The sequence below is a fragment of the Amphiura filiformis genome, chromosome 19 (assembly GCF_039555335.1).
Source record: "Amphiura filiformis chromosome 19, Afil_fr2py, whole genome shotgun sequence".
In the NCBI taxonomy this organism is placed as follows: domain Eukaryota; kingdom Metazoa; phylum Echinodermata; class Ophiuroidea; order Amphilepidida; family Amphiuridae; genus Amphiura; species Amphiura filiformis.
The window spans coordinates 11,985,280-12,011,167 of record NC_092646.1 but is presented as its reverse complement, the minus strand read 5'-3'; the positions used below and the strand labels follow the sequence as shown (position 1 = coordinate 12,011,167).

Sequence of the window (25,888 nt, the reverse complement as noted above, 5' to 3'; positions counted from 1 at the left end):
TATACTTTTTTGTGCATTTCTGAAGAACTTGGATGCAAAATGTGAAACACCATTGCTGCTTTCAGGCCCTTAACCAGGGAGTCGGGGGACACACCCACCATAAATCAGCAAAAAGTGTGCTTTATCTGTAAAAAAAATAACAAAATTGGGCAAAAGATTTATATCGCATTTTGCATATGAATTCTTCATCTTTACATTTTTATGTTTGGGAGTTGGAATGTTAGAGGCTGAAACTGGTTCAGGGCAAGACCCAAAGCAAATTAGCATCAATGATATATTTACATGAAAATATATAGAATCAACATTTTGCACAGTCAAACTTTTAGTGGTATAGGCTAGCTTCAATCTCGGTCAGAATTAATGGCAATACCCCTGCTGTGTTGCCAATGCTGTGACTTAGGCACCCAATTAGGCTACTTGAAGATTGTTACTGCGACTCAGAAATTGTGCTGCAACTTGCCTACTTTTGGGCTACTTTCAAGTGTCGGGTTGTGGCAGTAATTTTGATGTATTTTTCTTTTATGTAGCCAAGTTATAATTATAAAGGGATTTGAGTCTCTGAAGTTCCCAACTGCTAAAACAGTGGGTTTTGTGGCCATCTATTGATCGGTCAGTAACTTCACGAAAGTACCGGAACTTCAAGTGCACTTCCACCCAATTGGGTGATTTGTATTCTAAATTTGGGTAAAACCGGCCAAATAGCCAGCATGAATTGGGTACTTTTTTTAGTTGTTAAAAATTGGACTACTTGAGAGTCACTCACCGCTACCTGGTGAGTCAATTTAAAGCGCCTTGTTACTGAAAAGATGTGGAGACACTGCACCCCAGTGGCATGCCCAGGGGTGGCTTCTGAGTTCATCCCCCAGTTTGTCTGTAAAATCAGCCTGTTTGAGGCATGTTTCCCTCACTCAGGCCCCTCCGTCACACATACAGTTTTATATGCGAAGATTTGAGTTAATTTGCTTGGGAACTTTGCTCTGAAACACAATATTTACAGGGTTTATGATCTGAATTTTTGCTGAAAAAATGAGTATTAGTGCACAAGTGTGTGTGTAAAAACATGATTCAGGAGTGGCAATTATAACTGAACACCCTGCAAAAAAAAGAAGTCTGCACATATGTTTGATCAGTCACAATGTTTAACCCCATGAGAACTACCTGCCGATTGGCCAAAAAGAAGTTTTCATTATCAATTGGACCAATCAGCAACATTGTTAAAATATTTTCACCACACAAAAAAATTGGGGTAAATTATTTGTTAAGCTCCTGATTGGTGATTTAAGTGAAGATATCATGTAATTGACCAATCAGAGGCAATGTTAGATTGGCAGGTAGGGCTCAGGGGTTTTTAAAACAGATTACAAGCATTACAATATGAACAGGTGTTAATCATTTTGTTAGCTGCAGTTTCATAGCTCCCTTGTGTGAAAAAAATTTGGAATGATCAAGATTTTAAAGATTGATTGAAATTTGGTGCAATTCCAAAGGATCAAACCGATTCAAACGTCTCTTACTTTGTAAAAAGATATGCTTTGATGGGTATCAACTATGCACAGTGCTCTCCAAATTGGCGCACATTGATGGTGCTCACTTCAGGGGTGTATTTCACTGAACTTCGTAACTCAAGTAACCGTTCGCAAGTTAAGAATACCCTTTTATGAAGCGTTCCTATAGTAAATCCTATTACTTAACGATGTGTACTGTACTGATTGAAAATCAATTTAGTGATATGGATTTTACAATGCGTCATAAGTTACGAAGGATTTTGAGACTGGGAAGCTTTGTAAAGTTTTAGTAGTGAAATGGACCTCAGGTGAATAAACATCTCACATCTGATTGAAATTGCAACTTTTGAAATTGCACCAATTTTCTTAAAATTGTTGAAATCTAGATGATTTGGAATTTAAAAGAAATTTTGACTGCTCGGTGCCAGACGTGGTAAGGGCAATAGCTGCCATCTGTAGCTGTCATGTTTAGATAAGTACAATTTGTTGTGTGTAAATAGCCAAATATTCACAGGGCAGCTATTGCACTTACCCACTTCTGGCGCTGAGCAGTCAAATTGTTCAGTCAAATTATGACCTGGACAATTGTGGACTTCCTTTTTGTGAGGTGTTGCACGTAGGTTGCTCGTAAAAAAGATGAAGTCTTTTTGCATTGTGTTTATTTTATCACATGACTATTTTTATCGGGAAACTTCATTTCGCCTTAAGTTTGGTAGTGTAGTTAGTGATTTTTTATGGTTGCACCGCAAGCGTGCCAAAAAACCGCTTATGCGAGTGTGTGTATACTGTGCGAGAGTGTGTATACTGCGACCTGCTAAAATATGCTCTAATATGAACATCACTACCAAACTCAGGATGAAACAAGATATACCTTTATATCATATTATTTTACTACTCTTGTGTAAGGCACCGGAAACAAATTTGTTCGATCTTTGGATCAATCGTTGATGCTGCTTCGATGCTTGTTATTATATTAATGAATTAACAACTAATTAATCAGAATTATTGCTGAATTTACATTGGTTAATATCAATACAGGCAAAGATTCATATGTTATCGCAATTAACAATTGTCGATCAATTTATTTCATAAATAATAACGATCAACCAAGCATCGATGGTTGATCGAGATCAAACTAATTTGTTTCTATTGCCTAACAGTATTGCACTATTTTTTGTAAGTGTATTCAATTTCATTTGTATTTTACTTGGCAATACTACGCCTTCATCGTAAACGTATATATATATTTTTCTCAATGTTTCAATATGTACATTTTGTACTTTTAATTATGCCTAAACTTTAGTTGCTCAACTTTTACTTTAATTATGTATACCTAAATGTTGCTCAACTTTACATTTCATTTACAAGGAATTTGAATGTGTCACTTCACAAAACATTAGTAAACTATTTAGTGGATTTTACCATAGTGCACTTTACATGCAAAGCAATTATGAGTCGGTACTCTTTGGGCTTGGGGGGGTTTACTCCCATTGTGGCCTATACACCATCCGCGATAATCGACTTTTGAAAAGCACCCTAAACAAGGATTTAACCCTTTGTTAAAACGATACCCTAAGCGCCTGATTTAACACCCTAAACAGGGATTTCATTCCTTGCATCAAATACCCTAAATTTCATTTCCGCGTATTAGCAATTGCAATTTTGCTACCCTTTTTTTCCAATTTTTCATGTTTTCGACACCCTAAACACGATATGCGTGCATCGTGCCTACCCACCTAAAAACTACCCTTTTACGCGTTTTCATTATCATGCGGATGGTGTACGAGCCACAATGGGAGTGACCCCCGGTCTTTGGGTAGAGCAAAGTTAATAGGGTATTTCGTGATCCACAGCCTCATCCCCCCACTTTTCTCAAAAAAAGTTGAAATTTGTATACAACTGGAAACCTCTGGCTAAATAACGTTTATGTACAAAAATTTTCTTGCAGATTAATATGTTTATTAGCAAAAATATGGTCAAGTATGAATTGCGTTCTGGTACACCCAAACGAAATTACAACACAGTGGCATGGAGCAGTGTAATACACATAATCATGCATGACCGGCAAACGTAAAATCGGAATCAACTGAAATTTTGAGAATAAGCTTTTTTTGTGGATATCCACTGAAAAATGTCATAAAAAGAGGATGCTAGGATCATGAAATACTCCTTTAAAGTAGTTATGAGTGTCCTCTAACAGCAAAATGTTTTTCTGACTATTAAAGCCAAAGAAATTATATCCAAAGGGTGCTAACACAAAATTGCCAGATGTGTAATATATATTATGGTAAAATCCGTCATATAGATTTGTCGCTTAATTTAGGGCAGATAGTGTACCTTAAGAATTTTTCGGCACAAGCCTGAAATCCAACAACAATTTGCGTCTTGAGCATTACAAAGGTTTGCGCACTCAAAATTGATTTAACTCAAGCTGGTATGCACCACGCTCTCTATATTTCTATATAATTTTGTAATGCAACTTGTTATGCATTTAATTCATATAATGAAAGACCAAGATAAAAAGACTAAATCGCGTCGGACGTCATCTGTCAATCAAACTCGAGCAGGGTTTATTTACAAAACTGTCATGATGATGACTTGCTGGACGCGGCGGTAGAAACGGGTGCCTTATTGTTAATTATGCACCTTCAAACATACGAACCATCTCAAAAGCTAAAGGTCTTTATAGTAGGACACTTTCTTTCCGGAAGGCACCATGTCAACAATGCTTAGAAAAGTTGCTTTTTGCCTTGTACATATTTTTTCACCATTTTCTGCTATTCCTTTTCTCCGATTGGCACCAAGGGCCTTCCTTTTACATGCTATTAACCAATCAAGGATCATAGGGAATTTGATTGACAGTGGCGTCAGACGTGATTTAGTCTTTTTATCTCTGTCTTACATTATAGTTGTATCATACTTTTCAACTCGGTTTGTATTGACTTGCCATATTTGACCATATTAATGCCTCAGGCATTGGCGTACAAATCAGGGGAAGGGTGAAGTTGGGCCCAAAAGTTGCACCTGGCTTGGAATACAGGGATTAAATTGACCACAGTTTGTGATGGACACCCTCCCTTTGACCTGTTTTTACACCCTCCCTTTGACCTGTTTTTACACCAAATGTAATCTCATTTTAACATCAAAATTGCTTTGCTTTGGTAGCAGGTCATCAGGACCTTGAAAGTTTTGTCCGGTATGCCATTGGCCCCAAGCGCTCAAGTTATAATGCTTTTACCTTCCTCGCGTCAGTGACATCAGTGTGAAATTCAGTGGTTGAAGCATTAAATCGTGCAAGTTGAATCGAAGTGCTTTCCTACAAACACATGCATTAAAGGCGGTGTGTAGATACTAGAGTGGCAAGTTTTCCGTGTCACGGAAAAACGGACAAATTCACGGAATTTAAGAAAAAAACACCAGAAAACTCACGTAAAACATGTTTTTTCCTTGAGAAAAATAAAAATGATGAAAAAATAATGAGATGTGAGGTTAAAATGATGAAAATGAAGTCCGTATTCAAAGATATCAGGCTTAAAACAACTAAGAAGATAATGCAAGTAACTTCTTTTTACCCCGAATGTGAACACGGAATTGAAATTACATCATGGAAAATTACAGAATTTGGTATTTAAAACCATGCACGGAAAATCGCGGAATTCGGTGTTTTAAATCACGGAAAACTTGCCACTCTAGTAGATACACATGTGAAACAACGGCCTGTACGTGTTTACGTCACTGACACAAGGAAGGTAAATAAGCTATAGTCACTTTTGAGGCCACATATTAAAGTAAATTAGGAAAATTAGGACTGTTACACACATTAAATCAAAGTCAAAATCATGTATAAGCATAAACTAGAAGGTTTACATGGTAATTCTATTTAGACATTGGATGGAATTTAGATGTACATGTGCATTTTAAAGGGGATGTTAAGGGGGTACTACACCCCTGGCCAATTTTGTGCCTATTTTTGCATTTTTCTCAAAAATTATAGCACATTGATGACAAGTAAGATATGTATATTATAGGGGCAAGGACTACAACTACTGTACTGAAAATTCAGCAACTCAAAGCAAGTAGTTATTGATCAAATATTGGTTTTCTCTCATTTTTTACTGTAACTCCGCAACTGTTGTCTGTGCTGAAATAAAATTGCCAGTGCAGTAGTTGTAGTCCTTGCCACTATAATATACATATCTTACTTTTCCCTAATGCGCTATAATTTTTGAAAAAATGCAAAAATAGGCACAAAATTGGGCAGTGGTGCAGTACCCCCTTAAGGTGGTATGAAAGGCAAAATCAAGTTGCTCTGATTGAGATTAAAATAGACTTGTTGCAGAGAGATATGCAAAATAATCTTAATTTCAAAATTTGAGCCAAATCGGACAAACGGTTTTTGAGATATTGCTGTTGAAAGATTCTTTGTATTCTATTGTTTTTGCCAATATATTGATGAAGTTAATGAGGAAAATTGGCAAAATGTGCTCATTAATATTAATTTTTGCCAATATTTTCCCAATATTTTATGAATAAACCTTCATACTACTTTTACCTTTAAATTTTGACCTGAAACTTTGCCAATGTGTCTCTATGACCTAAACCTTTAACATGTGATTTTCCATTCTAATTTGCATATTTGCATAATTAATTAGCTTTAAGTATAATGCTAATTAATTATGCAAATATGCAAATTAGATGGGGAAAATCACATGTTAATGTTTTAGGCCATAGAAACACATTGGCAAAGTTTCATGTCAAAATCATATAAAATAAAAGTAGTATGATGAAGGTTTATTCATAAGATATTGGTATAATATTGGCAAACGTGAATATTCATGAGCACATTATGCCAATTTTCCTCATTAACTTCATCAATATATTGGCAAAAACAATAGAATACAAAGAAACTAAAAACATGTATATCTTGACAACCGTATGTCCGATTTCCTTCAAACAAAAACTATTTTGCTCAATGTATTTAGCTTAACTTATTCAATCTATTCAAATGGTTCTAAATTCAGTTTCTGTTTTCCAGAAACATCGTTTCGAACCCCCTTAAGATGGTTATTATATTACATGAAAATTTAAGTAGTGGGTGTTAATTAGGTGAAATATGGTAAGTTTTTATTCCATATTATTTTAAGTGATATTATGATTTATGAATAGAATAAGCAGGTGAATTGAGTCGCCATGGTAACCGTAGTTGTAGGTATATGATTGCAAAACTGAAATATGTGCCTACATTACAGTACTGCAGTGTGCTATTTAAGTACTTGTGTGTATGTCCATTTTTATGACAACGAAGGGTATTAAGGATGTTTTTTCCCTGAATGTAAGCCTCTTTCCTCCCCTAGATTAAGTGTAGTATTATTTATCATTTTTTTGTATGAAATTAAGTCTTCAAGCACAGTGGTCTTCAAGCCACATTTACAAATTTTCTGGGGATGGTTGACTTATATTTTTTTTCCAGATTTCTAATTCTTCTTTGATTTGAAAAGAAAGAAGCCTTGTACATGATTTCCAAAGATGTAAATGGGCAATTCCATTTAAAATCCATGACACTGCCATCTCTATTGCATTGATACATGTTCAACCTGACATATGTTTGCGCATTTTATGTTAAATTTCAGGTGAAAATGATTGAACAAATTCATCAGGATTTGTAGAGTAAACTCAGTAACTAAGTTCGTTGTATCTGATCCAGAAATTGCACTGATGTTTCAGCAACATTGTTGCCGTTGTCAAAAACTTGATGATGAGTGATTCCTACTGGCAACCGATGCTAGATGTATCTCCAGCGCAGGCCTTGGTGTTGCCAGTTGATTTTCCATCTGGGGATTATCTTGATCCCAGTTTTAAGAACACATCAAGACCAGCGCGTGAGATACATAGTGTCAGTTGCCAGTAGGAATCACTCATCATCAAGTGTTGACAAAGGCACCAGTGTTGCTGACACGTACACAAAGTAAGTGCAATTTTTGGATCAGATACAACGAACTTTAGTAACCGAGTTAAGGTGAAAATGTTTGACATTTATAAAATCCAGTTAAACAAATGTTGGCTTGTAATGAGTCCGATTTTGTTTAAAATTGCAAAATCTTCCTCACATTTTTCACTTTATATGGATGAAAATGGTTGATTGTGGAATTGGTAAAACTGCTGAATTTGGTTGGAATTTCAAAGTCATTGTCGTTCTCAGTGGGAGTGAATTTCATATGGATTTGCCTAATGCAGTGTATATTAGATGTTGTTTGGTTATAGACAAATCCAATTTCACACATTCCTACACCTCAATGGTAGCCATATTTGGGTCCCCATCGGCTCCATCTCACCTAAAATGTGAAATGATGCGGCCTCGGAGGGTATTTTTAAACTGCATTCTATCACCCGTGTTACACGTAGACAAAAGAATGATGACAGTTTACAACAAAAAGAATCTAACATCGAATTTGAAGCAGGTTTAATCCACCCAATTGGGCACTCACGACACCTGTGTGGTGCATGCGGGGACCCAATAATGGCCGACCAAATCCTGACCATGACTTGGTTCGTTGGATTCGTCTATAGGTTATCAATGGTTGGGTGTAAATTAGTCAATTCTGTCTGGGTCTTTGTATATTTTAATTCATCAGATGTTCAACAACTCCTATAATTGAAAAACAAAAACAAGTTCTTGCATTTATGAAAATGGGTAAGCAGTTGAAAATGACAAAATTTAAGACTAATTAATAATACCATTAAAAACTGTGATATCACAATCAGGATTGTTGGTGCTATTGGCACTGAATTCCCTCCTTTCAGTTGAATCTAAATACTGTATGAAAAGGAGGTTCACGCTTCTGTGAATGGTCACAATTTTTTATATTGTTAAGAGTTGGGGTGCCAAGGGGGTGGGGGTTGAACTTTGCCTTTACTCTTGTTCCCCTCCCCCATTAGAACAAAAAAAAAATCCCTCTTATTTTGGGCAACATTTCCAATCCCACCCCTGGGAAAAATCTCTTTGCTGCCGTGCATCGATTGTGAAGATATTTAAGTGGAAAATTTTGGTAACTTTAGTGGTAGTACAGTTTCTGTTTAAAATGATTTGTCATTTTTAATATATATTCTAGCTTTTAACAATGGTATGAAAATTGGTGTGATGGTAAAGCTGGAAATTCCGGGGGAAATTCAAACCTTTGTCAAATTGCTAAGGCTGAGATGAAGTGAGTGGCCGGCTATCAGCATGTGCCATATGATAGATAACCATGGTAACAGCAGCTACTTCTTTTTTCACTTTCTGAGAGCATTTGCCTAATCGTAGGCTTTGTCTCTCTCCCAGTAAAAACAGTAAATGGTGATATTTCCACTTTCGGCATCAGAGAATTATTGCCAATTGTAAGCAAATATGTGCATATTTGGTCTCACCTTTCCCCCGGAAAAAATGTTATAGAGCCACCACAGGAGTAACTTAAGAATGTATGGTCACCGCCCCAACCATTATCCTAACCCTAACATTAACCCATATCCTAACACAAAACATAATCTCTGGGTGGTGAGGTTTATTCATGAATAGGTTTTCCATGTGACCATTTAAAGAAGTGTGACCTGCCTTTTTGTGTGCTGTTTATTTGTGCCTGATAATCGTAAAAAGTTACAAAGTTTTTATTAGGACTAAATATAAAAATTAGATCATCGTAACACGCAAATGTCTTATTTTTACTGTCAGTTTATAGTATGTGAAGTATGTTATATCAAGGGGAGAATTTCAATCAAGAGTTATGATGCATTGTCCTAAACCCATTTTAAGTACCAAGTTCATCCTAACTATTCCATAACAGGTTTGGACTTACCATGGTTTAAATGACCAACACTGCATAGTAAATATTACTGAAATCAAGCCCTGGTGTGGATTCACTAATAGTTACGATACATCTTTAGTCATAAACCCATTGCAACCCCTCCACTTTTCCCATTGGATTTATTTGTAAGACTTATGATGGATTTGGACTTGATTCCTTTTGTGCTGGCCACAGGCTTCAACAAGAAAAGTCCCAATATTTTTTCAAAATATCGAGAGCTATCTCAAGAACCACTGAACCAATACAGGGCTTGTTTGTACTCATTTTAATGTATTTTTCATTCTGATTCAAAATATGGTCATGAAATGGTGCAATTCTTAAAGTTTTTGAGCTTTTAAAAACAATTTGGAACTTTTCTTTTGCATTCGACACCCGCATGGAGAGGGTCACGGTTAAGATGGGTTGAGGACTTAACATTGTAACTGTAATTTCAATCCACAGAGGGAATGTTAGTGTCATGCAGCGCTATGTCGAAAATAATGTTTGTTATGTCGAATGTGAAATAAGGTTTGCCATGTCAAATGTAACCCTTACCTTAACCCTAACCCCAAACGTAGGCCTAACTTGAACCCATATCATAGTATACAAATATTGACTGCTATGAGGGGCATGGTTAAAATTATAGGCCCTGGTGATCTCAAAACCATGACTATGCCCGAGCGCGAGCCGAGGGGCATAGTCATGGTTTTGAGATCACCGCTGGCCTATAATTTTAACCATGCCCCGAATAAAAAGCAGTCAATATTTGTTTTATATACCAAATATTAAGATTCTTGTCATCTGTTTGGTTAAAAGCATCGATTTTGGGAAGAGAAATTAATAGTTTCAATGCGAACGGCACACAGATTACAATCTGCGATTTCTGCGTAATTATAGCGCGTGAAAACATTAACGCGTGCGAAATATCATTTTACGCTGGGATTTTACGGTTTGATCGTGACGCACGTGACCGGTCCATAGTTCATTTCCATGGACCGGTCCATAGTTCATTTTGCGGGCATAGTTAATTCAATGACTGCACTTTCAACCAATCAGATGACAGGAATCTATATATGAGGTATATAACTAACCTTATTTCATATTCAACATATAGCGTCCCTTATTTCATATTCAACATAGCGAACATATATTTCATATTAAACATTGGGAACCTTATTTTACATAGCCAACTTGTGACATAGCAGACTGACACCGATACAAGTGTGAGGTCATTGAACTTTTCCATTTGAAATCCATACGCCCCTATGGAAGATATTACCTTAATATCCTACACAGGGAGTATGAATTTCAAATAGGGTTACCTGAATAGGTGACTCAATTTCAAAACTACACCCGCTGTGTGGAAGATTAATGTAATATCTTCCATGGGTGTGTTTAGTTTTCAAATGGACTAGCCCATTGTTAATGGGGTAATTATTTTTGAGTGTTAAAACTACATAGTGTAACCTTTCACTTATTATATTATGCCAGTCCGCCTGAGCTTGTTTATCTGTTTAGAATTATATTGAGGTACAATAAAAATTGTATCTGACTGTTGAATGATAATGAATTGAATAAGAAATAAATATTGGTTAAACCATGTATTTATCCCAGTATATTATATGAAAAACATATATTGTGTATTTTATTCGTAATCTTGAGGGATGAAATCAAAATTCGACTGACAGTTTCCATTGTTTAGAACAAAAGCAACCGGATGGAACCACCCGGAACTGGCGGTTGACCGACGGTCAAGTTTTTATTTCATCCCTAAAGCGTTAATTAATATTCAAAGCAAAAGGCTCTGTAGCCATCAGGCTAAAAAGTTTGTAACAGCATGCTGGCCTATTATGGAAAGTAAAGAAAGATTCCTAAAATGGGCAATTGGGGTCGGGAGGCCCAGTAGAACAAGATTTTTTTTTTGTCTCCTTACTGCTAATTGGCTAAATTATGCATTCAATTACAAGATTCTTATTACGGCTGCCTGCACAGGTACACCTTTGCCAAGGCACCCGACTGGTGCACACAAAGTACCTACTTAGTACCAATGCTGCTACTGCCAGCAGTGTTGTATTGTACTGCACAGTACAAGCCAAGTACCTTGGTGACGGTGTACTTGTGCAGGCGGCTCCAATAGGAATCTTGTAGTGTAACTTACAATTGAATACATGAATACAAAAGCCACCTAAGTCCATGCGAAGTTATTTTGAGAGAAAAACCTGTGTATCATTTTAATTCCTTCAGTTAGATTTACCTGGTCAATATGGTAAGTTTTACGTGCAAATGAGTGGATTAACCTGTATTAGGTATGACGATTAGCATTTCAGGGACTTCGTGGGGTTCATTTTAAATTTTGGACTTAGGTGGTTTTTGAATCATATACAAAGACAACAATGTTAGAATGAGATTACCACTAGTAAGATAATACAAAATAAAGCACACTGGTATGTATAATGTTGATAAGCATTCTGCCATGTAATATAAACCACACACTTTCCTTTATTAAACCCATTTTTTGTTCAAAAGTCATTCTCTAGCAATGAATGTGTTACAAGTGGACTTTTATACATACCGGATTTCAATCAATGTGTTACAAGACTCAAATCATGGAATTGGGTGATTCTTTCATACATGCTATTTTTCACTTGCCCAATAGACACAGAGAATGAATTTGAGTTGTTCTTTCATACATATGACAGGCCTATGTATAGCAACAATTTCCCATGCTTAACTCAATTTGGCCAAAGTATGGACTTAGGTGGCTTTTGTATTCATATATTCAATTGCTTGCAGGGAAGAATGCTACTTTTTTGCCACTTTAGCGCATGCATAAAGTAAACATGGAAGTGAAGTTCCAGTTGGTGAATTGAACTACATCATAAACAGCTTTGAAACATTCGTTTTACACAATAAGATGCATGCACAGCCAGTGTTGTTCTTCCATGATTGTAATTGTAGACACACAGTATTAATTGTTTGATTGAAAATTGATTTGCTGTCAAAATTGTCATGAGAGAACAATGTTCTTATATCCTAGGACAACAAATTTCTTAATGTCAAGTCCTATTCAATTTCAGCTTAAAACAGTTTGAAATGGGGTTCATCAGTGACTTGGTGTTAAAAAGAAGCCCACATTTTCAAGGGCCATCAGGTCCGCTGGTCTGAAAATCTATAGGCCTTTGGTAATTTATTTTTGACCCAAATTTAAATCTGCAACAATTATATTTAAGGTGGCACTATACCCCCTGATAAATTTTGTGACTAATTTTGCATTTTTCTCAAAAAATAACTGCACACTGGTAAGAAACAAGGTACATTCTATCGGTACCTCTTTTCTTATCATAAATAAAAGTGCCGCTTGTCTAGAGTCACTGAAATTCCAGTGTAGTAACTGGATTCCTTGCCCCTATAATACCGTATTTCGCCAAATAAACGCCCCCCGGGGGCATTACATTTTCCCAAGGGGGGGGGGCGTTTATTCAAGGTCAATTTTAGAACGACAATTCCCATTAAAATCATTAGGTAAACTAAAAACACACGTTAAAATGACAAACTATGCACTAGAAACACTGACTTCTGGCTCACTTCCGGGTTTCTGATCCAGATTTTCGCCAATTATTGACGCTATTTCGACCATGTGCGCAACTTGGTAAGCTTACTACACAAGATAGCATGGAAATATCGGCATGGTTGAAAAAAGTGGTGGGGGGGCGTTTATTTGAGGGCAACTATTCGATGAAATACGGTATACATACATTTTGTTACCAGTGTGTTATTATTTTTTTGCAAAAATAGTCACAAATTTATTAAGGGGGTGACATGTGAAGTTGTAAATGTCATATTGGTCCACATTTATGTGACACTTTCAAAGACTTGGTTCTGCAATGATCAAACTTATCACAACAAAAAAAAGCCTATGGCATATCATAATTCGGAACAGGTGTATGAGCCCAGGCTTGAACCAGTAACCAATGGTTACTAACCAATGGTTACTAACATGCACTACGGCAGCAAATAGAGGTTATCCACTTTACTCATGTGTGACTTCTAACAAAAGGCGCTGATTCCCGTAGTATTCCTCATTCAGACTAATTCAATGCATGACCTCGGAGTTACCTGCATGACTCTGGCGGGCTATTTTGAAACAGACATGGTTGCACATGCAGGTATTTCTTTTGAAAGTCCTAAACAAGGTATAGCAGTCGTTGATAGGATATGCCGCTTATAGAACCTGTATACACACTTAAATAAGCCTTTAGAATGCTTCAATCCATAAAACATGTTTTCCTTTGATGATCATTCAGTTGGATCTTTTTAAAAGAGGTCTGGATAAATAAATAAATAAATACAGGGATTTATAACACATGACTTGTACCCACAAAGTGGATTTCAAGGTTCTGCTGTGAAGCATAATTTAATGAATTAAAACACAAGGAGGTGAACCAGGTGTGACGGTACAGCAATATGGGCAGAGGTCTGATTTTACAGTTCAGGAGTACTGTGGGAGAAACCTGTGAGGATGGTCATGGATCGGCAACCATGCTCACTTGCGGCACTCCAGGGAATCAAACCAAGGCTGTAGCAGTGAGAGGCGAGTGCTACGACCACAACACCAACCCGTCCTTCCATGGATGGACTGTACTAAAATAAAACCAAATAAAGTAAAAAACAAATTATCATAAACGTGAATGATATATTCATTCATTTACATGAATAATATGTGACATTATCAAGGGGAATGAGTCGCATGTCGACCCTGGTTGAAAATAACTTGTACATATGCTTCTAAAAAGCATATTTAAGAGCTTTCAGATACTGAAAACCCCATGTTGATACAACTTTTTTTTGCGAAGTTACGTCAATTTATCAATTGCAGAAAACAATATAAAACAAAAGAATTCACATATATAGATAAGATTATAAGATTGACAGGATTTGGTTTGCTTTTTGCGCTTCAGTTGTGTACATTTCTATTTTGCTTGGAAGGAAAATTTCAAATTCTAATTGTTATGTTGTTCTTTTGACATTGTAATTTCTTTTTTAGTATATTATTTGTATTAACCTTGACTTTAACCTTAACCTTATAGGGACCAAGGATCTGCATCTCCTAGAAAGTCTTACTCTTATGGAACGTAATCGACAGAGTAGGATACATGAACTTATTGCAACGGAAGAAACATATGTAGAAGATCTGAGAATTGCCGTAGAGGTAAGCAATATTCAGAAAGTTTACCTCGCCTTAAATGTGTCACAAGTACAACTGAAGACATGATTAACAAGTGCTGTCTTTCTGTTAGATAACAAGACCTTGCTTTGAAAATCCCAAGATCCAACTTGTTCTTCCACAGAAGATCATTTCTCCCATACTCTGTCTAATGAAATGCCTTACCAGTGGTAAGAATCGCTATTAATTGGAGAATAAACGATAGAAATTTTTGTTTTTACTATCCTCTACCGTGTGATAGATGACAGGCAGGTCCAATATTTTGAGTAGTGGATGCCAGCACAACTGCGATAAAAATATTGGACCTGCCTGTCATCTATCACACGGTAGGGGATAGTAAAAACAAAAATTCCTATCGTTTATTCTCATTCTTAGTAAGTTAATTATTATTTTGATAACTAAAACTAGAAGTTACAAAACCTATGCTCATGAAAACGCCCCTTATTTTAAAATGAACGAAACCTGTTTACAAATTCAGTTGTGCGCAGTGCGTGGCATATTACGCACTACACTTTTAACATGCAACTTGAGATGATTAGCCATTACGCTATTACGTAAAAAGAGATGCACGTAGCAGCCGACAAGTCATCCTTTCAATATGGATGTAAACATTGGATTCTGCTATTGACAGCACTGTGCATATTTCAAATATCACAAATCGTGAATATTTAAACAAAAAGTTCAAACAGTTTTAATTTTTCTTTTGTTTTTCAGATTTTCAAGAAACCAATAGAGGAATCTGGGAAGCTTACCCAGACAGAGCTTAACCTTATATTTGTCAACTGGAGAGAACTCATTACTTGCAATAATAAATTAGTCAAGTAAGTAACCCACAAATAAGATATCTTACCCTTCCCAGAATCCTTTTCAACATGTTGCATCACCTTGTTAAGTTTAATGACACTCCTATTACTTTGTACAGGTTCGCTTTGTTTATATGTTGAAAATAGACGAGCTAAATATGAGTCGATGGTCAAGAAATAAACATATTTTGCAAGATCTGGATGTGCTCTGTTCATTGAGGTACATTTTGTCACTATTGACCCATGTTGCACTAGATAGCAAATCTAGAGAAAATTGAAATGGGAGAACTGCATTATTGGAAGTGTAAGATATCTTCTGAGTAACTCACAAAAGAATAGAGCACACAATAAGGCCACAAAAACAAGTGTCTTCGAGATACCTCACATGTTCGTACTGCAGTGCGCATTTGTCTCTAAGAAATTTGCCAAATTGAGAAATATTGGTAAGAATATGCTTTAAAAGCATTTGTTGGAAGAAATGTGTCCAAATTAGTGAAAATATTTCATTATATGTATCAGAATGTAAGTTTTGAAATTTCATAGCATCTCAAGCTTATTTTAAAGTTGAGTTGGGGGAGACATGGGATTTTAAATCCTCGCAAACTTCAAGATACTATTTCTTGTTTTTGGCGTTAACATTACTGAAATTTGTTAATTGTGCTGACACATAACTGACAAGTGTGCTGTGCCAAACCCGCACTTTGCAGAGGGTTACTGACTACTGTTACCACTGGCGTGTCCAGGATCTTTTCCTGCGGGGGGCTCAGAGGGTTCCGAGTTATGCGGGGGGCTTAATGGCTAAAATCGCCAAAAAAAGGCTGATTTCATATGATTTTTAACATTCAGGACCCAAATACCATCGCCCCCACCCCCCGAACACGCCACTGGTTACACAAAGCATTCCAATAAATCATTGAACAACTCAGGGCCTTCAGCTAAAAGTACACACCCTAGACATACCATGATACCACTATAAACCTTCGCAGCCAGGATCAGCTCCCCGAGTTTCATATGGGATACATTAAATGTACAAGTAGCAGCAAGTTCTTAACCAGGAGAATTCCAAGTTACTTGCTCAATTTTTCCACAAGAGCAAACTAGCAACATTGGGCTATTCCAGTTTAAATCCATACACCCCTTAATTAAGACATGCCTTAATCTCCCACATAGGGGGTGTAGATTTCAAACAGAGTCACCCATATAGGTAACCCCATTTGAAATTCACACTCCCTGTGCAGAAGATTAAGGTCATGTCTTCCATAGGGTGTATGGATTTCATCAGGAATAGCTCATTGGAAGTGTTTACCATACACAGGTAAAATAGGAAAAGTTTTCTTCTCTTGTCCTATACAGAGCTCTACGTGTAAGAAAGAAGATGTCAGGAGAGAACCAAACTATACATGGTATAGGGGATATTCTATGTGAACAGGTAGGTCTAAACTATCCATGGTTGTTCATGAATATGACACTTTGCTAACCTACTAGATCTTATTTTATGCCTTGTCACATGAGTTACTTATCTTTTGAAAAACATAACAAAACAAAAACACTCCATTTTCATTTTTTTTGGTTTTTTGGTTTGTTTTTTGGTTTGTTTTTGTTGTTCATGAATACGTGTGCCAAGTATATTTCTCGAGTGGGATTTATTCTTCTAAATCGAATTAGCCGAATGCATACGTCTTAATCCCCCAACAACTACTGCCTTTCTTACAATGTTTCTGATTGGCTAATATATTTTCTTCTGAGTGGCTAATTATATTACAAAGCCCAGTTTTATTCTGCTGTACATTTGAATTTTGAAAGAATGCACTTTCAGCTTTACAATGACACCTCAACCAGCTTCATCGGACATATGGAAGTGAAGTTATGGTTCATCAAAGGTCAAATTCCTAGTATATTTTACATAGAAATGCAATACTGTTTTTGATTGTATCTCAAAATGGAAAATGCCGACTTTACGATCAGTTTGTGGTGGATGGGCACATATAGCTTTCTTGTAGCCAATCAACATTAACATTTCTTCCATTTGCCATTTTTGTCACAGCTTCCTCGTATGACGTCCTACATCCGTTTCTGCAGCTGCAATCTCAATGCATCAACATTCCTACAGAAGAAGATTGACAATGAACCAGAATTTAAAGAATATATCAAGGTGAGTGCATGAGTACCCAGCAAATGACCCAAGATGACCCTTGAACCCAAAATTCTAAATGCCTTTTGAGGAACACTCATTAATGATTTTAAAAATATTTTAAGAAAATTTATCTAAAAATATGGAAAAAATCCTGGAATTTTAAAGTGGGTTTTTAAGTGGTTCTACTACTACGCGACATCTCTGAACAACTTGAGAATTTAAACTGTGTTTTCACCTGGGTCTGACATATTTAAAGAAACTTGTTAATTTTCTTTTTATGTTTCGTTCTACAGAATCTTGCCCGAAGTACCAAAACTAAAGGCATGCCGATGAGTAGCTACCTCATAAAACCAATGCAGAGGATTACAAGGTACCCCATGCTGATAGATAAGGTAAGGCTAAAGTCATCTCCCTAGGGGTCATGACCCCATATACTTGGGGGTCATATACAGATGAGTAGCTACCTCATTAAACCAATGCAGAGGATTACAAGGTACCCCATGCTGATAGATAAGGTAAGGACAAAGTCCCTATCTCCCTAGGGGTCATGACCCCATATACTTGGGGGTCATATACAGATGAGTAGCTACCTCATAAAACCAATGCAGAGGATTACAAGGTACCCCATGCTGATAGATAAGGTAAGGACAAAGTCCCTATCACCCTAGGGGTCATGACCCCATATACTTGGGGGTCATATACAGATGAGTAGCTACCTCATAAAACCAATGCAGAGGATTACAAGGTACCCCATGCTGATAGATAAGGTAAGGACAAAGTCCCTATCACCCTAGGGGTCATGACCCCATATACTTGGGGGTCATATACAGATGAGTAGCTACCTCATAAAACCAATGCAGAGGATTACAAGGTACCCCATGCTGATACATAAGGTAAGGACAAAGTCCCTATCTCCCTAGGGGTCATGACCCCATATACTTGGGGGTCATATACAGATGAGTAGCTACCTCATAAAACCAATGCAGAGGATTACAAGGTACCCCATGCTGATAGACAAGGTAATGACAAAGTCCCTATCACAGTGTCATCGCCCCGATATCTTCATGGCAGAAATCGCCATGGTGGGTTGAATCCACAGCCACGCATGGCAATTTTGTTCCGACCTGTTTAATAGTTTTGAGACACATAATGGGGCGAGGGACATCCGACTAAGGCTATTGACAATAGCCTGGTGACTGAGCTCTGTACATGTCAGTGAGCATAGTATACGCCATGAGGTCATCTGCTTTTAGGCTGCCTCCACTAGTGGCCTACGCTGCCCTATAGTTCAGCACATATAAAATCAGAATTTTTTGTAAGTTTTTGAGCTCAATACGCACGGTCCTTTCTCAATACGCAAGCTAATGACTATCATATCCTTTCAACACATATATTCAAGTGCAAGCATCGAAATATGGCTTCTTTAGAATAAAAAATTACGGGAGATATTCATCATTTTCTATCCCGGTATCCAAAGATTTATCGTCTGAATGAATATCAAATCGTGCATAGCACATTCATGTGTATTGATCCTGGGTGTTGATTTTAGTGTCTCTGCTGTACAATGTAATTATTATTAACCAGGCGATGTCGGTGTGCCTCCCTAGGGGTCATGACCCCATATACTTGTGGCTCATATACAGATGAGTAACTACCTCGTAAAACCAATGCAGAGGGGGTTGTATTCAATCAATTAAAATCAAAAAATGAAAGCAAAGGATAACTTCCTGAACTAACCACCATAACCGTGCTTAATAAATATAAACGCCCAGCCTAATAACGCCCCCATAATATCTTATTGAAAATTTTCCCCTAAGGCGACGAAAAAAGAAAACCCTGTTCTACGGGCCCGACCGACCCAGATTTTGAACAAATTGAGAGAAAAATTTTTCCTGTACAAATGAATGCCGACCCAAATTTCGGAAATTTCATGAACAAAATTTTTTTTTTTTTGTATTTTCTCAAATTGCAAATTATTTACAGATTTTGGTGATTTTTTGCGTCATTTCCAAAAAAAAAAAAAAAAAAAAAAAAAAAAAAAAAGTGCCGACCGACCGACCCTACTTGAAAGGTCCGTCCGCCCGTAGAACAGGGTTTCTTTTTTTCGTCGCCTAATAAATGCTGCCCCCCCATTAATAAAAATGTTGCACCCTGTGCGTTTATTTAGCACTATTAAGCTACTTGCAGTTCCGCCATTATGCACTATGTGCGGGAGAGCCTCGAACTGGCAGCATACATGAATGGGAATTGAACTAGTCATAACGTTCTGTGTAAGGTTACATAATTCTTCCTTTCATGTATGCTGCCAGTTCGAGGCTCTCCCATACATAGTGCATAATGGCTGAACTGCAAGTAGCTAATATAGTAATTATTGTTTCTTATTTTATTTACTATGATGCAGATCTTAAAGTATACCCCTGAGGCTCATTCCGATTACAGTGCAATCAAGATGGCTAAAGAGAAAGCAGAGGAGCTGTGTCAACAGGTCAATGAAGGGGTCAGAGAGCGGGAAAACTCTGACAAATTAGAATGGCTGCAATCACATGTGGAATGTGCTGGACTAGCAGAGGTATGATACCCAGGGCTTGGGCAAAATCTGTGTTTTTGTGACTGTAATATTCAAGCATGATTTTCTGTGAATACTGCATAAATCTTCCTATACCCATCACAAAATCAATCTTTGAATTTCCACGTTAAAAAGGGTGATTCCATGATATGATGGGCAGGGTTTTACAAGTGCTCATCATTTTCTTGTGAGTAAAGGTGGTATGGGTGTGAACTTTTTCGTGTTCTCTGGCAGTTCTTTAAGACCCACATTTGGATCATACTCCAGTTCTTTGTGCTTCAATGTGCTTTAAACTCTGACAATTGTAGTCGCTTCTATAGAAAGATTTGAGCCAGGTATACCAACTTGGTGTGGGGAACAAAAACAAAGACAAGATAAAAACTAATGCAGTATGTAAACCAGAATGGTGTATATGCACTGTTACATCTGCACTAGAAAAATCCAAAACCACAGGGATGGTGGATGTAGCTTCTATATAGCTCAGATTAGAAAATATTCATGATTTTTTAGCTCCACAGCCTATATTTGGCCCAATTTTAGGTCACTAGACCCCCCCCCCCCCAAAAAATGTTGAAATTTCAGTTCATCAAGTCCCTATTTTGCCTGAAAATCAGTCCCTAGTTCCCAAACTTCGGTGCTCCACGCCGCACCCTTACCAAAGTTTAAGTCAAGATTTAAAAAACAAGTATTATTGTATTCTGTTTCCTCCAGGAGTTAGTGTTCAATTCCTTAACCAATTGTCTTGGACCAAGAAAATTCCTGCATTCAGGAAAACTACACAAGGTATGTATTAACATTCAACCCCCTGAGCACTACCTGCTGATCTAACATTGCCTCTGATTGGTCAATTACATGATATCTTCATTTTAATCACCAATCAGAATGGAGCTTTGCAAATAATTCACCCTTATTTTTTGTGTGGTGAAATTATTCTAACAATGTTGCTGATTGGTCCAATTGATAATGAAAACTTCCTTTTGGCCAATCGGCAGGTAGTTCTCATGGGGTTAACTCTATCAGGTTGGATTCTCTTGGACAGAAGAGTTGTTCCATCTATTACACTTACACACAGACTCACGTCTGTCAAAGGGGACACTCTCTCAAGATATCTATTGGTTTTTACAAGGCCTTTCAATTCCAGTCAATTTTCTTAGCACAGAGAGGACCAATTTGCCTATTCTTTGGTAATTGGAAGATGATTTCCCTGATAAAAATTGGAACTTTTGGAATTGTTTTATCAAGAGATATTTATTTTATGGCATGTTTTATGATTTTTTCCCATTGAGTACAACAAGCATCCCCTTCATGTCAGAGGGTGCGAGATGGAACAGCCAAATCGTCTGTTGGGTTTTGTTAGGCTGAGGAGGCTTAGGGTCACAGACTACTACAGACTATGTGTTTTGATCCTTGCATATTTATGAGAGCCAATTGTGTGTGTGCTACATGTAATATTATGGGTGAATTTGATACATCGATAACACTCAGGAAGTGATATGGGCGATATTAATATAATTGATTTATTGATTATTATTGGTTTATTGATGTGCTTATACTAAAGGTTATACTTTAAGTATAAGCTAAAAGATATAGCTGCTATTGGTTCGTGAATTTTAAAAACGTTTGTAAATTCTGTTTAATGTCCACAGGCCAAGAGCAACAAGGAACTGTTTGTGTTCCTGTTCAACGATTTCCTTCTCTTTACTACACCAGTTAAGCAGCTTCAAGTACCAATTATAGCATCAGAGAATAAACCTACTATAGAATACCGCATGTATAAACATGTAAGTACCAATCATAGGCATCACCAGTGGCGTGCGCAAAGGGGGTGGGGGCAGGGGGCACATGCCCCCACTTTTGTTGGTCATTCGGGAATTCGGGAAAACGCTAAAACCGCACCTTAGACACCTACCGTATTTCGTCAAATAAACGCCCCCGGGGGCGTCACATTTTCCCAAGGGGGGGGGCGTTTATTCAAGGTCAATTTTAGAACGATAAAAAACGCTAAAATGACGAAATATGAACTAGAAACACCGACTTCTGGCTCACTTCCGGGTTTCCAATCCAGATTTTCGCCAATTATTGACGCTATTATCGACCATGTGGGGAACTTGGTAAGCTTACTACACAAGATGGCATGGAAATATCGGCATTTTTGAAACATCTTGGTTGAAAAAAAGTGGTGGGGGCGTTTATTTGAGGGGCCCCTATTTGACGAAATCACGGTAAATCAGACTCCATTCGGGGGAACTGAACAACCTGCCCCCCCCCCCCACTTTCAATGTGCTGCGCACGCCACTGGGCGTCACAGAATAAATCTACTATAGATTACTGCATGTATAAACATGTAAGTAGACACCATTGCGATGCATACATACTAGAGCGAGTGATTGACTGACTGACTGACTGATTGACTTAACTGACTGACTGACTGACTGACTGACTGACTGAATGAGTGAGCGAAGTAATGAATCAGTGATTGAGCAAGCAATTGAGTTAGAGTGAGTGGATGATTTAGTATCTCACTGACTGGGTGAGTGAGTGAGTAAGACTGAATGAGCGAGATTGCGTGAGTGAATGAATCAGTGAGTTAGTGAATCGGGGAGTGAGTGAGGTGGAAGTGAATGAGTGAGTGGGTGAGTGAGTGACTGACTGACTGGGGGTTGGTGGGTGGAATCAGCCACTCTGTCAGTGAGTGAATGAATGAGTAATAAGTAAGTCATGATCAGCCATGTGAGAGATTTATCCTGACCTCTCCGCTGTAGTTGAGTGAAGACTGTTCAGGTCAAATGAGAGTCAACACAGGTTGTGTGAGTAAATTTTTTTCCCTTCTATTGCAGCCATTATTTTTGAATGAGATAGAAATTAAGACTCCTCCTGAAGGCACAGAGGATCCAGTATTTCAAATCTCACATATTGACAAAGTGTTTGGGCTCCGTGCTGACAGCATGAATGAACTGTAAGTAACACCCATTTTCTTTAAACAAAAAACACCCACATTGGTGATTTTGGGTGCCTTTCCAATCAAAAATGGCAATTTTTGGGTGCTTTTCCTGGACCCATGACTGTATGAGTGAATTGTATTAAGTAACACCCATTTTCTTTCAAAAACAACCACACACATTGGTGATTTTGGCTGCCTTTTCAATAGTTTTTCAAAATGCACCCAAAAATGGCAAATTTGGGTGCTTTTTCTGGGCCCCTTACAGTATGAGTGAACTGTTGCCAAAAATGGCAAATTTGGGTGCTTTTACTGGACCCCTTACAGTATGAGTGAACTGTAAGTAACACTTGTTTTCTTTCCAAAAAACACCCAAATTGATGATTTTGGATGCCTTTCCAATAGTTTTTCAAAATGCACCTCAAATGGCAAATGTGGGTGCTTTAAACGCACCCTTAATATTTTTTCCTTGCTAAAATTTGTTAGGTCAGGTTGTAAATGTAATGTTTTTTTCTTGGCAACTGCTTTCTCATAATAAGCACCCCCAATGAAATTTTCAAAATACCCCAGCCTGATACCATTTCATAAATAAATGATTTATATCATGTTATACCCTATTTTTTTAAAAACCACAATAAGCTACTGCATATCATATAGTTAGGCCTTGGGAAAATCTGACAATTTTTGTAAGCAAAACAATATACATCAGGTAAAATAAAGTGAAAGAAGTATAAAGGACAGTCGTGTTCTTTTCTGCGATTGCGAATTATCAATCTCGAGCCGTAATCATAGTAATTTTTAAATTTTCTCTTTTTGAACAGGAAAAAGTGGACCGATAAACTGGGAGCAGCTGCAAAGCATTATGTACAAACAGAAAAACAGAAAAGAGAAAAGCTTCAGAGAGGTAAGACAAAGTTAACATAAGGAATTAAAGATGGGTGTTGACGTGGTGTTTTCTACCTTACATTGAGGCACTTCACCTACGTACACATTATTCTTATTCCAAATTTGCTTAAGGAATCAGATATTAATGATGTTTGCACAGTTGGGCAGGATTGTTTCGCTTGCCCGGGGTCGCAGTGGTTGGGGAAAGCTTGTAGTCGCCTGCTCCGCAGCCGACTGATGATGATGATGCATAGTATTTTTTTGTGGGAGCTGAGAGTAACCAGACATATCAAATTGCATTCTGAATGCGAGGAGCGTCCTTCTGATATCAATTTTTTTAATTTTTTTTTGAAATTTGCGATATAATACAAATTTTATGACAAATTATTAAAATTTGATATTGTTTAAATTTTGATATTTAAAAGTCCTCGAAGTAAACTTTATAAATCTAATGATATGTACTTAAAGTGTATGTAGCTGGGATGGAAAGCCGATGATCATTTGAAAATTTTGACCTTTCATATTGAAGATATACATTTTTTTCCCAAAAGACCTACATTTTTTGGTGTTTTGGGGGAAAAAATCCGTATTTTCAATACAAAAGGTCAACATTTTTAATTAATCTTCGGCTTTTCATTCCATCTACTTACGCTTTAAGTACATATCATTAGATTTATAAAATTTATTTCAAAGGCTGTTAAATATCAAAAATATCAATTTTTAATCATTTGCCATAAAATGTGTATTATATCACAAATTTCAAAAAATCAAAGTTATTTTGTATCAGAAGGACATTCTTCGTTTTCATAATGCAATTTGATATGTCTGATGTGCTCTCATGTCACACAAATAATACTGTCCAAACATTGCTACCAGAGCCCTTATAGCCATATTGTATTTGTAACATTGCCATAAGAAATAGAATTGTATTCAGTTTCTTTTTCAATCAATGTTAGTTTTTACTGTCAGATATGCTCCCTTTTAATTTTGGCCTAAACAGATGAGGTAAAACAAAAAACATGGCATTTGTTGTTCTATCGCTTGTGACTCCGGTCGTTGATGTATTATGTCGTTCCTGCACGCCATGTATGTACAGTGTTATGAACATTGCATGCTAGGTTGACTAATATTTGAATTGTAATATTAAAACGAAAAAAAAGTACAGTGAGTACCTGAAGCCTTGATTTTTTTTGTGACAATCATGAAAAAATCAGAATTTTGAAAAAACATGAGGGTGACATGCATCTGTAACAAATGTTACAATATGGATTTAAGGGTAGACGAGGTATTGTTGGTCGAAGCAACCTAAAAATCGATTTTCTTTATCTAGATCAATATATTATTGAAAATTAACACCTTGATGTTTTGTAAAAGTTCATTCTACAAATCGTATACTTTGCAAACTTGCTTAATTTATTGTTGTTAATGAGTTATGTACATTTTACAAAAGTGTTGTTGTTTCAGCCCTCTTTACAACGTAACTCAAGAACCGCAGCACCTATAAAAGTATATCTGTGATATTTTAATTCTTCTACACGCTCGCTATGAATTGAGCAATGCAGTTTTTGCCAAAGCTCACTACCATTCGTAAGATGCTGTGAACTACCAAATCACAACAGTTTAAAATAATTAATAACCTTAAGCAATTTGGATTGTAGAAGAAAAAATGTGTTAATTAAGCGTACTGCAAGCTGTCCAGTGTGTATTATTTTGCACAAGATCCTGTACACACGCTTGATGTCACATGCGTACACACAAGGACTAACGCTAAAAAATCTCTGCAAAACATATCAAATTGGTCCATAAAATGGTACATGACTTCAAGGATGGTGACTACCAAATTACCATGTTTGTATTCATATCGCCTGAACAAAACATATTCCTGGCTATAAGAGTTGCCAGAAAATGAGAGCTTTCATCTGATACCAAAATCTGCATTTTGATGGGTTAAAGTGGGGAGATGAGGTTGTCAAATATTTTTCTATCTCTGAGAACTACCTGCCGATTGGCCAAAAA

At 37.0% G+C, this 25,888-nt stretch overlaps 1 protein-coding gene across 2 annotated transcripts in view; it reads left to right on the top strand.

Moving 5' to 3' along the window:
• LOC140140922 (intersectin-1-like) overlaps positions 1-25,888 on the top strand; it is a 99,168-nt gene that overhangs the window by 63,311 nt on the left and 9,969 nt on the right. For both annotated transcript variants that reach the window (XM_072162682.1, XM_072162681.1), the window contains 10 exons: positions 14,410-14,531; positions 15,261-15,367; positions 16,703-16,778; positions 17,394-17,501; positions 17,777-17,875; positions 19,885-20,052; positions 20,761-20,832; positions 21,696-21,830; positions 22,887-23,005; positions 23,809-23,891. In XM_072162682.1, the coding sequence (XP_072018783.1) occupies positions 14,410-14,531; positions 15,261-15,367; positions 16,703-16,778; positions 17,394-17,501; positions 17,777-17,875; positions 19,885-20,052; positions 20,761-20,832; positions 21,696-21,830; positions 22,887-23,005; positions 23,809-23,891 (1,089 nt within the window). The remainder of the gene's footprint in view (positions 1-14,409; positions 14,532-15,260; positions 15,368-16,702; positions 16,779-17,393; positions 17,502-17,776; positions 17,876-19,884; positions 20,053-20,760; positions 20,833-21,695; positions 21,831-22,886; positions 23,006-23,808; positions 23,892-25,888) is intronic.